This window comes from Engraulis encrasicolus, chromosome 16, assembly GCF_034702125.1.
Source record: "Engraulis encrasicolus isolate BLACKSEA-1 chromosome 16, IST_EnEncr_1.0, whole genome shotgun sequence".
Classification (NCBI taxonomy): Eukaryota; Metazoa; Chordata; class Actinopteri; order Clupeiformes; family Engraulidae; genus Engraulis; species Engraulis encrasicolus.
In genome coordinates, this window is record NC_085872.1 from 10,291,978 (window position 1) to 10,304,839 (window position 12,862).

The 12,862-nt window shown below is 41.5% G+C and overlaps 1 protein-coding gene across 1 annotated transcript; it reads right to left on the reverse strand.

The window, feature by feature from the left end:
• Window positions 1-2,429: 2,429 nt before the first annotated feature.
• On the reverse strand, window positions 2,430-9,361 carry rx2 (retinal homeobox gene 2). The gene is made up of 3 exons (XM_063220172.1): window positions 9,082-9,361; window positions 5,790-6,058; window positions 2,430-2,873 (listed from the first exon to the last, which is right to left on the reverse strand). Exons 1-3 carry the CDS (start codon window positions 9,359-9,361, stop codon window positions 2,430-2,432), a joined length of 993 nt encoding a protein of 330 aa, XP_063076242.1.
• Window positions 9,362-12,862: the final 3,501 nt, after the last annotated feature.

Consider the following 12,862-nt stretch of genomic DNA (forward strand, 5'->3'; position numbering starts at 1 on the left):
ACTAAAAACCTTACACAGTGCTCCTTTAAAGAGAGCTTTACATACCAGATTAAGACTTGGTCATTACAATGTTGGTGATGGTAGGTCATGAAATGGCTCTGCGCAAAGGGATTAAACATGTTTACTGAAAGCAGAATTATGGCCAGTAAATATTTGGTGTAAGCAAAGAGTAATATACCATTGCAAAATCAGATACATTATTTGACTTTTTATTGTTTTCCAAATGTTAGTGCAAAATATCATGTACATTTTTCATACCCTCAGAGTCATACTCATTCATAGAATTCACAGTCATTAAACAATCACAGTAGAACGGTTAATTACTCAAAAGACTGCTGAAACAGAGGTGTTAATTTATATCCTGCACTTGATCCGATGACATTCAGTGTGTTGATAAATAGCCCTACCTTTAATATTTTCTATAATGTTAAAAAGCTATTCTTTGGATTTTGTTATTCATTACTAACCAAACATTATCCCCCAAAAGATAATGAAAATCTTTTAACCAAAAGGGTGCAATGAAATACACCAATGAATCAGTTTTTAATAATAAAAAAAACAAGACAATGAAGACACTTGAACTAAATTAGGGCTATTTCAATTAAGCAGACAATATATGTATTGCATATATGAACATTTCAACTGACATCTGTTCATATTGGAAGTGAAAAAAAAAATGTTAATACAGTGTTCCATTGTGGCTTAAGATGCACCCTTACATGACAAGTGAAGTACTTACCAGCATTTAAATAAATATAATACACATCTCTCTATAATCTATAATAGATATTAATTCTCATAAAAGTAGGAAATAATGTTTTCCACAGAGAAAAGGAAGATATAAATGTTACATTCAGTAATAACAAATAACATATTTCATTTTTAACAAGACAAACTCTCTTGAATGTAGTCTGCTACAGTATTCATATACTGTATGTGGACAAGACAAAGTGCCCTTTCCATTCTATTCAGTCACTCAGGAAGACGAAATTATGGTAAGATGCACTTGTGTTTCGAAATATCTCTGCTGCCTTACAAAGCTCACATCAGCCAAATTATATGCATATGGTGACATTCCCTCGGTATGGAAATTGATATATGAAATCACAGAGGAAAAATAGGTGTGTGTCCCTTACCGTTTATATTTTCTACTGCCTAAAAAGGTGTCTGCCGACATGACTCTTCTGACATGAACGCGTGTGTGTGCGTGTGTGCGTGTGTGCATGTGTGCGTGTGTGCGTACGTGTGTGCCTATGAGAGTGTGTGTGTTTGTGCACACGTGCAGTATGTGTGTAGGCGGCTATGCTTAAATGAGAGTGGTACTGTATAGGGTGAATGCAATCACCTCACTTCACCCCTTGGAGAGTAGGGAGTCGTGACAATGGCCCATAGGCTCAGCACAGGAGTCAATCCTCCGCCACTCCTAAACCAGTAATCCTGTACCTCTTGGTCCTCAAACATCGACAGTGTAACTGGGGGGTGTTTCTGTGTGTGTGCATGAGTGTCTTGCTGTTTGGGCAGAGGGATGTGTTGTTTACCTTAAGTGCCCGAAGCTTTGCGGTCTGCTTTCTCAGAAGGGGCGATACCTTAATGTGATTCCTAAACTGCTTTAGGATAGTCCAACATAGCCTGCTGACACTCTCAAGGAACGATCTTGGCCTCATCGTTAAGGAGTCCGTCTTTGTAGGTTTGCACGTTTAATTCCCATCAATGACTTGACCGAGACAAGTCATCCCCAGATTACTCTTAAGGAATGCAACTAACTCTAATGGTATGTTGCTTTCGAGAGGTGTAATGTCATGTAATGCAACTTAATTTAATGCAGTGTCCTCCTCTGTTATCCGGGGCCTACCGAAGATTCTAGAGCCGAGAGCATAGAATTCTAGAATCTTTCGGTCTGATCCTCAAAAATGCGAACCCACACATACTGGCATGTGGATGTGGTGTATGTACTGACATACATGCAGAGCAGTGCAAGACTGGGCTTGGCTGCTGTTTTCTACTAATTTCTAAAATTCCTCATTGTTGCAATCACCTGTCAGATAGGCAGCGTTTAAAGGGATTCATTACCATTTACAGTAACAGCTCTACACGAACCTTTGCTGGTGAGGTTTCCTTTGGTCATCAGATAAAATGGTGTTGTGGAAGCCCTTGTTGTTGATGCCCTTCTTTGTTGTTGTTTGAAAAAAGTCATAAAATGTAATCGTCTCCATCTCATCGACACCACAGAGCAATCCAGTATGGTAGTCTTGGAAGAAAAATAAACCAAAAAAATCCATAGGCTACCACAATTTGCATAGTCTTTCTGAATAATAACAAAAAAGAGAAATGAATGACAAAAAACACCATAAACTTAAAAAAAAATACCAAAGCCACTTGCTTGCTTGCTCCAGTACTGTCACTGTCCCTGTGTCCCCTCAGTCATGCAGTCACATTGGCTGCCAGGTCTTGTCCATGGACTGGATGTGCTCCTTTGCCTTCATCCTGAGCGCGGCGATGCTGGAACTACGGTCCACATCGTCCAGCGGATACTTGTCGTTGAACGGCGGCGGGCACTGGTAGGGAGGCGGTGCCATTTGCTGCATGGTCTGCACCATGCCCGGGGAAGTGTTGAGGTAGCCCGGGTGCGTGGGGTAGGCCGGCTGCAGGGTCTGCGCGGGGCCCATGAAGCTGGGGATGCTGTGCATGGGGGTGGTGCTGCCCAGCGGCGAGGTGAGCCAGGGGTCCATGGGCAGCGAGTTGGTCATGGGCCCCATGTTGGTGGGCATGGGCGGCCGGTTGAAGGACAGCATGGGAGAGTCGTGGAGCTTCATGGCACTCGTGTCCATCTTCTCCTGACGACGCCATTTGGCACGGCGATTCTGGAACCACACCTGGTAAGAGTACAGGGAGTAAGTGAAAAGTCAGGTTATGCAAAGATGACATAAGGTACAAGTATACTTGTATAAGTGTGGACTGTACATTGGGGTTTTTTTTACATTTACATTCCCTTTTAAATTTCAAATTGTGTGTGTGTGTGTGTGTGTGTGTGTGTGTGTGTGTGTGTGTGTGTGTGTGTGTGTGTGTGTGTGTGTGTGTGTGTGTGTGTGTGTGTGTGTGTGTGTGTGTGTGTGTGTGAGAGAGAGAGAGAGAGAGAGAGAGAGAGAGAGAGAGAGAGAGAGAGAGAGAGAGAGAGAGAGAATTCTTTTTTTTTCTCCATTGGAAATGTTTAACAGTGTTTAGGAAAAATACAACAATAACACCTAATGAAAAACCCTCAAGCAGATACTGTAAATAAGAACATGAAATCATGAATAATGGAAGTCAGAGCCGTACAGGTTGTAAGTACTAGAGTTTCTTATCAACAGGCAATAAAGGCATGGGGCATGGGGCTAGGCCATTGAACAGAGACCACAATGCAGTTGGGGTTTTGCTTGCTGCTCTAACCGAGTCTTGAAGGGAGTTTCTGAACCTCCCTCTTGTTGTAACAAGCCCTAGCTTAAATTAATTAAGATGGCAGACAAGAGTCCATACAGACTCATTTGAGAGCTGCAGCAACACTATGTAGGACTTCAAGGAGATGCACACTGTTGTTAAAAACATTCCCTGCGTCTACTCTTTTAAAGTTTAAACATAATTCAATTTCTTTTAAACAATATATTTCACTTCTACTTTACTGCACCCGACAATGACCTGAATTCAGACAGAGCGCGGGCAGCAAATAATGGTACACACTTGACATTTCAATCCACAATTTCTATAATACTGCAGGCCTACATAAAATGATGCATTTATAAAGAATTATTTATGTAAAATATATTCACATATAATGATGTACTCCACTCCACAAATCTTCAGTAATAACAGAACCAAAGCCCTCGTCTGAACTGAAACTTCAGGCAGTTAAAGGTTCTACATAATGTACAGTCTTTCATGCCCTCTTTTTGTGGAGTTAGAAACTGGGGTAACACTTTCTATGAGGCCCATATCTATAGGGCATTATGAGCGCATTTATAACAAATTATAATACACATTATAATTACTTACAAAGCATCACGACTACACCCATGATGTTTCATGATGCTTTATGTTAACAGTAATGAATAACCATGAATCTAGCTTATAATACTTTATAAATCCAAGGGTATTATGAGTGCTCATGACTGGATATAAACTACAGCCTGCCTGATGGGGCTTACAGTACATTATGATGCATTATAGATGTGCATTATACAGTGCATTATAGATGCATCCATATGAACTTCACTTTACTTAGAGCACACATTGACGACTTATGATCTCACAGGAAACATTATAGCATCGTATGAGCTCTTATGACAGTTTATCATCCAGGTCTGTGCATAATGGGGCATAGGTACTCATAATGTACTATAAGCCCCATCAGGCAGCCCGTAGTTTATAGCCAGTCATGAGCACTCATGGATTTATAAAGCATTATAAGCTAGATTCATAGTTATTCATAACTGTTAATATAAAGCATCATGAAGCATTATGAGTGTAGTCATAATATGTTGTAAGTAATTATAATATGCGTTATAATTTGTTATAAATGCGTTTATAATGTTGGCTTTAAGTAAAGTGTTACCGAAACTGGAATGTCCAAATTCTCCCTATCCCGCCATGTTGAAGAATCTTTTTTAAAATTCCTGGATCCGGATCGTGATCTGGATCACCAACAAAATTTAATCACTTGCTCCAACAAATCATCTAAATCCGTTCATAACTTTCTGAGTTATCCTGCTGACAAACAGACAGACAGACAAACCAAAGTGACCGAAAACATAACCTCCTCGGCGGAGATAACAAAATACAGTATCTGGACTCTGGACACTCTTCACATATCCAGACAATGGCAGAAGAGGCACTTGGGCTCAAACCTTAGGCAGCTAAGACCAATACACAATTCACATTGTTTGGGGCTTTTATTTCTCAATTACACATAAAGTAATAAATAACAGTAGTATCTAATTGAAACAAGGCTGGTCCACATCAGACAAACTGAGCCGAAGACAGCTGTTACTGGATCCTTTTTTGGTTATTTTACTGTGGTGCAAGCATCACCAACATTTTGACGCTGTGTGTCTCCATTACATTACTTTACAGTACACTTAGCTGATGCTGTTATCCAAAGTGAGTTACAGTTATTTTAAGTACAGGGTATTGGTTACAGTTCCTGGAGCAGTAGGTGCCCTTGAGCAAGGGCTGTAAGATCAACTAAAATTATAAATGGGTCTGAAGAAGTTTATCATGTTTAGCCCCCCAATTGCAAAATGCACTTGAAGGTTTTTACTTACTTACTTATTTATTTATTTTTTAAAAATGCATTTTGCACTTTAAATTGATTCAGGAATGTAATGTGACTTCTGCTATGGTTCTATAACTGCATGAAGCACTATCACTCCACTGCATCTTGTGTGTTTATGTGTTTTATGTTTTATATGTCTACACTGTCCCTGTATTATTTGTTTCCGTGTATAGCCTATATGTACTTTTTAGATTCCAGTTTGTATGTGTCATGTATCCTATATGTAAGCACACCATCTTTCTTTTAATCTGCAAGACTAGTTTACCTACGGGTACAAATAAAGTCAACTGAACTGAACTTAGCCATGGAGTGAGATAGAGAGTGGAAGGGTGGGATTTGAACCTGCAACCCTCTGCCTAACCACTAGGATTATGTAATGGTTGCCCTTCTTCAGAGTCTTCAGAGTCAAAAAGCAGCAGTATATGGCAGTTGACAGTATGGATAGAGACTGTCTGGTAGGAAGAGACGCAGCGGCAGCGCTCACCTGAACCCGGACCTCCGGCAGGTTGACCTTCATGGCCAGTTCCTCGCGGCTGTAGACGTCGGGGTAGTGGGACTTCTCGAAAGCCCGCTCCAGCTCGTGCAGCTGGTATGTGGTGAAGGTGGTGCGGTTGCGCCGGTGCTTCTTCTTAGGCTGGTCCTCCTCGTGCGGCTCCGGAGACTGGCACTCCGTGTCCAGGCCCTCCTGTAGCTTGCCCAGCTCCGCGTCGCACTTGCTGCTGCTGCTGCTATTACTGGAGAACAGGCCTGGGTCTGAAGGAGGAAGGGGGCGGAAGAAATGCATGGTATATTACAAAGTACATGAATACATCAATACATCATAAAACTTTTTGGGAGCATAGACCAGTGTTGCAGACCTTCATCATTCCATTACACGTAGCTTTAGATGTGAACAGCTATCAACATGTGATCCCTTTCTCCACATGACCTGCCTTGACCTGATTTTGCTACCGCTACCGGGGAACTTAGAACCCTTTTTTCCAAAAAAGGCGAGCACAGGTTCTTGTTAGGGTTAGAGTTGGGGTTAGGGTTAGGCTGCCACTGTGCGCAAACTTGACATGAAATACGCATGGCAACCATTCATGCAAGAAATATGCATGGACACGCATCCTGGGCCTTATGCCCTTGTCAGAAACAATGCAGGGAACATAGGACACTTTTTTAGAAAAAGGGTCCTACTGTAAGTTCCCCGGTCCCATAACGGGGAACATAGGACCCGGGAAAAATAGGTACATTCCCGTTACACTGAGGGCCTTGCAACTTAGCAGAGCAACAGACGCCACTTGCACCTGCGGATCTGTGCCATCTTCCCTAAACCTCAGGCCCCCTCGGCTATAATCCCTTTAAGACTCTCAGGCAGAGAGAGAGAGAGAGAGAGAGAGAGAGAGAGAGAGAGAGAGAGAGAGAGAGAGAGAGAATAAGAAGAAGAAGAAGAAGAAGAAGAAGAAGAAGAAGAAGAAGAAGAAGAAGAAGAAGAAGAAGAGGGAGAAGAAGAAATGGCGAGAGGAAAAAAGAGACATAGAGAGAAACAGAAAAAGACAGAGGACAAGAGAAACAGGCAAATAGACAAGCAGACAGAGGGAGAGAGACAGAGAGTGTGTGATAGGGAATACAATGAATAAGACATACTGTATTTGAATTGTGAGATGCTACTGCTTTTGTTAATATGAAGCTTCTATGAAGTTCAATAAAGTGCTTGTAAATAAAGCAATCTTATCCATCTTTAAATGACCCAGTTCAGTATGTTCAACCACTGTCCACCTTCCGTCATCTGTCATCAAAATTCCATCATAAGCAGGAAGGACTTAAAGAGTTGCAGAAGTCCTTTCAAAACCATCTCTGCAGTCAACAGCACGTCATCCTCAGTATCCACAGGTTAACCGCTCAGTAATTGGACCAGGATGTCCAAACCAGTGCCCACCACCGTGACCTTTTCTTAGAGATAAATCCACATTTGACCTGGACTTCTGGTCCTTAAAGCCCTGCAGAATCTACGTCATCGGCTTTCCCTCCTACCTTGTGTTTTCCTCTCCTTGTCTGTGATGTAATGGAGCATATCCTTAACTGTCCCTTAACTGCCAGTGCAGTGTGTGAGTGTTTGTGTGCTTGTGTATGGGGGGTTGTCCTGCCCTGCCCTGTCTGGCAGCATCACTCACATTTACCTCAGTTAACCCTTCACAAAAATAGACCTGACTCTACCAATTACCCACCACTAACCCTAAATCTAACCCTAAAACAACCCTTACCCTAACGTAAACCGAATTCAACCCCTAACTCTTACCTCATTTAGCCCTACACCGAACACTACCCCTCACTAACACACATTTGTTATCCCCTCAGTTACCTTGTTACAAAGATAACCGTCACCCTATTTAACCCTTTACAAAGATATTTTTCTCTGGATGTTTCTAGGAAAATGAAACACTGTAACGAACAACCTATGAAGTTTGTGAAGTATATCAAGAACGGTGCCACATAGTAGAGCAGAGTAGAGTAGTAGAGTACTTTTATTGATCCCGAAGGAAATTAAGGTGACTGGCTGATTGAATGATCAGCTGGTCAAATTGGACATGTAAAACTAGCCCATTTGGAATGTGTCGCTCTAGATTGTAACCATTGAGGCAATTTTGCCATCACTAGTTGCTAATTATTTGAATTGATTGAAGACTGTGAGAACTTCTGATCCAGTTAGGGCAGTGGTTCTTAACCTTTTTTCCTTAACGCACCCCCTTTCCTGTGCCCAAGACAAGCCCCAACCCAAACTTCTACATATATCTACGCACTAAAAAAGGATTTAAGTAATTAATTACAATGATTCTTGCTTGAGACATTAATCAATACCTTCATGACTTTTCATGGGGACCAGAACATGTTTTAATTTGGTTTTGATTTGGCCTAATTATAATGTTCACTAGCAATTTTTCATCACAACCTGAACACAAACAAAATTCAGCGCACCCCCTGAAATCTCTGGCGCACCCCCAGGGGGTGCCCGCACCCCAGGTTAAGAACCACTGAGTTAGGGTATGTAAATCCAATTGGGGGACACAGAGGCATGTCAATGAAGTGACAAGAACCAAATTAACTGTTGAAATGTGCTTATGAGATTGGACGGGGCAGAGTGAAAGAAAGGCAATTTCAGCTAATTAAAGGTGGCTTCATTTAATTGTCACTAGGCAAGAACTGATAAAATGACACTTAAAGGTACACTGTGTAGGAAATGGTCAAAAAAGGTCCAGCAACTATGCTGCTCATTGAAACTGGGCTGTCTATTGCCAAATTCGATCTTTTCATGAAAGTTTACTAGGTAATAAAGGCCCAAGTACAGTCATTTTTGCAGCTAAAATGGCTATTTCTGGAAATTCAAAGTGGCAGAGAAGATTCCCCTTTCCTGTATGAAAAATGCAAATTTTCCAGTTATAATGCATACTTAGAATTTGATGGTGGTGGTAAGTATTCATGAAAAAGGTAACATTAGTAGCCTGAATTCTGGAAATAAGCAAATAAAAATATTACACAGTGTACCTTTAAATAATGTACTATATACTTATATAAATACTTCTTATGTGGACATAATGTTTACAACAACCATTTATTTAAATATTTAGATTTTTATTTATTTTCATTTCATTTCCCTCCAAATCATTTGTCTGCGCTGCAGAAGACATTGTTTAATTTGTATTAAGACATTGTAATTGTAGATAAAGTAAACAAAAAAACCCCAACAAATCTCCGGTCTTGTTCAACATGACGAGACCCGTGGGCTTTATACTCACCCTGAAAGGCTGTGGGCTGCTGGCTGTCACTGAGTGCGGGCAGCGGGGCGTACGGGTCTGTGGGGACCTGTTTCCCCTGCAGCATGTTCTCTGGGTCCATTTTGCGGGTGCTGTCGGCACCAACTGAGTTGAGCATGGGGTCCTGGTCCTTGCTGAACCCCAGTATGACGTCAATGCTGTGCACACGGCCTCCGGCGCCTTTCACGAAGTCGTGGTAGCTGTCTGAGGTGAGGCAACCATCATCCACCATGTTCGTCGTGGCATCCAATGAAAGATGCATCCGATCGCTTGGAACCTAGGGGGGCCCTCCTGGGTGGTGGTGGTCGGGTAGAGCACAGGATAGGGCTGTGAGAATGGAGAGTGTTCTTCACATAGATCCACTAACAGAATCGCCAGGATGGGGTTGTTGGACAGACATGGAGAATGTATGTGATGTGAAAGAGGTCTGCAGAGTTGCCCTGAAAAGTAAAGATGCAAGCATTCATAATTTATCTGTTGGTAGAGGGGTGGCAGTGGCAAAAAAAAGAACTTTGACTTCCCCTAACTTTCACATAATTAGTTCTTCCTTTTCATTTAAAGAGCAGCCTTTCGCATCACTTGTTTTTTGTTGTTGTTTTTCTAGCCTGTTGTGAGAGCCGTTTACCATAAATTGTTCTCAAGTCTATGAAACTAAAAAAAAGTATAGCTGTCAGACCTAGTCAGAAAAATTTCTTTACACAAGTGCTCTTTCAGTAAATGGGTGCGGACAACTTTGACCCTGTTCATTTTTCACGGCTCACTGGGTCTTCTAAAAGACAACTGGGACGCGGAGTTTGTCAGGGCATTGTGATGCTCCATCTGCCTAGCAGGTCTGCTATGAGAGGATAGACTTATGCGGGGCATGATCATTATACTTCACTGCATGTCTGCGCACACAGAATTCATTGTCCCTCTTTCTTTCCTCCTTCCTCCCATTGTAATATCGGTTGTCATACATGTTCATTCAAATGAAGCAATTACAACTTAGTTACCACTGCAGGGTTCACTATCAAATAGTGTCAGAAACAAATATTTTGTTGCAATGTTGTACTTATAACGTATGAATCTGTTATTTTTGTTATAATATGTGTTTATAACACTCTTTTTAAATAAATAAAAAACTAAGAATAACTTAATGTGAAGCACAGGCTGACTTTTTTTACATGCAGCTTGCATATCCTTTCTCATTTGAATTATAGTGTTATTTGCGTGTATACAAATTTGTGAAAATTTTGCAACACGATGAAAGGATCCATACATATTATTGTATCATGTTATATTAAATATTTTTTCCCTTTCTTTATCCTTTCTTTTCACAGCACATGTTAAATTTAACACGCTATTCAATAAACTTCTTGCATTCACATGGAACCAGCAGTGGCTACAAGTGAAGGCATAGGCTACTATACGGTAGGTAGCATAGTGAACGTCAACACATACCCGTTAGTCCTCTGTCAGTGTTCCGTCCTTCACTTTTATCCAATAGAAAATAGCATCCATTGTTTTTTGTTTCCAAAGAGACTTCAAGGAAATACTTCAACTTTAATAATAAAGTGGTTCCTTTTAAATAGTGATTGTTCCTCAGCCGTCCACAGCTTCAGTTGCACAGGACGGGCTGATGACCATGTGCGTCCAGTGAAGCACCATGGACAGACTGGACACCCTCTGCAACAGCTTTGGAGATTAGTGCTGTGGGGATTCTGCCCCTTTAAGGATGAATGACACAAAGGAGGGGGACAAGTATTAACTGTAGTCTCTCTCTCTCTCTCTCTCTCTCTCTCCCTCTCTCTCTCTCTCTCTCTCTCTCTCTCTCTCTCTCTCTCTCTCTCCGGGGTGGGGGCTGGGTTCTTTCCTTGCCTTGCCTGGCAGCTTCATTTGCATCTACCTCAGTTAACCCTTCACAAAGATAGACCTAATAACCCTAACACTAACCCTAAATATCGGTGGCGTGTACAGACATTTTGAGGGGCAGGTGCTCAAGGTGTGCTGGTGGGACACATGTGCAACATCTGGCTGCCTTACTAGGCTAGGCTACAGGGCTGGCCTGGGGGAGAACTGAGGCCCAGGCACTTTTGGCTTAAAGGAGCACCTTGTAATTAGTGGTGCAGAGCTTACTCACCGGTGGGCCCCGCACCCTCGTGGGCCCCTATTTTCAGGAATGTTTTAAAAAATATATATACATATATATATTATTTTTTTACATTTCTGAAAATAGGGTACAAGGCCCACCGGGAAATGCCCGCTATGCCAGATGGCCAGTCCAGTCCTGCTAGGCTATATATTGTAAAGGGCATCATTATCACATGTTTTTAATCGTATCATATCAATATGGATCAAAGTACATTGTGGTGGAAATAATTCTTTAAAAATACCTTTCAAAAGGGCATTTTTTGTTCAGTAGGGCAAAGGGGCAGATGCTTCCGCACCATCTCGTCCCTATCTGTGCACGTCTATGCTAAACATAACTAACTCTAAAGCGAACTCAACCCCTAACCCTTACCTCATTTACTCCTTTACAAGGATAGATCTAACTTAACCCCTATCCCTTGGCTGCCTCATTTACCCCTTAACAAAGATAACCTTAACGCTACACCTAACCCAAACACAAACCCTGCCCGACAACATCCTTTGCCATCACCTCAGTTACCCTGTTACATAGATAACTCTAACCCGAACCTCAGTTGCCCCTTGAGGAAGATATTGCTCTCTGGATGTTTCAATGGACAACAATGAAAAAACTGTAATGAGCAATCTATGAAGTCTGTGAAGTATATGAAGAACGGTGTGAAAAGTGGAAATGATTGCTCTTGTCAGAAATGGTTCAGAGCCACAGGTCATATTAGGTCATATACAATATGATGCATATGCTCTTCCATATCCGCTTTTTTTTTTTTAAACAGACACGCGCGCGCAAACACACACACACGCACGCACGCATCTGTAATAATTCAAGATGGCATAGTGGACAACAACTGATGTCACTGCAAGATAATAATTAATCAGATTTATTTAATTATTGGCTTCCTTATATGTATGCAATTGCAAGTAGGCCTTATATCAGTATGTGGGGGACTTGTCATGGTAAGGTTCAGGAACCCCCAGCTTAGGGGATGCTTTTGACTCTGACACATACCCCTCCTCCTGTGGGCCACCAACACTAGCTCCTTGTCAGTCAGCCTCGGTTTTTGTCCTATTTTTCAATATGGTGGCATTTTTGTGCCAAATGTTTTTATGGGGTATAGCTGAGGGATATAAATAATAATAATAATAAAACATGCTGTTTAACATTACAATATGTTACAGAACATATGCATGCAGGCAAAGTGCCCAACCAATCACTCACACATGCACACACCTGAGTGGACAATACGAGATATAGGCTAATAGACGCAGTACTCATATTATATTTAGATTCAACTTTATTCTCAGTGTTGCACCCTATTTGAAAGTACAGCATTGGAACTTGAGATGTGGGTTTTGCTATTTGTCTTCAAAAGGCCATGCTGGTAGGCCTAAAGGGAGAATTATGTAGGTAGCTGTTAAAACCTGCTGCTTCCTCCGGTGCCCATGGGTCAGCGGGAGAAGTAAAAACTTGTAACACAAAGATTCAACTTTATTGTATCAATAACAGGCAAATATGGGAAATACACATTCATAAACTACAATACACACATTCCATACATTTGATAAACATAGAAACTGATGAATACATGTAAATACCTAGTGTGTGCAGCAATTGAGGCAGAGGCTTACTGACGAGTTG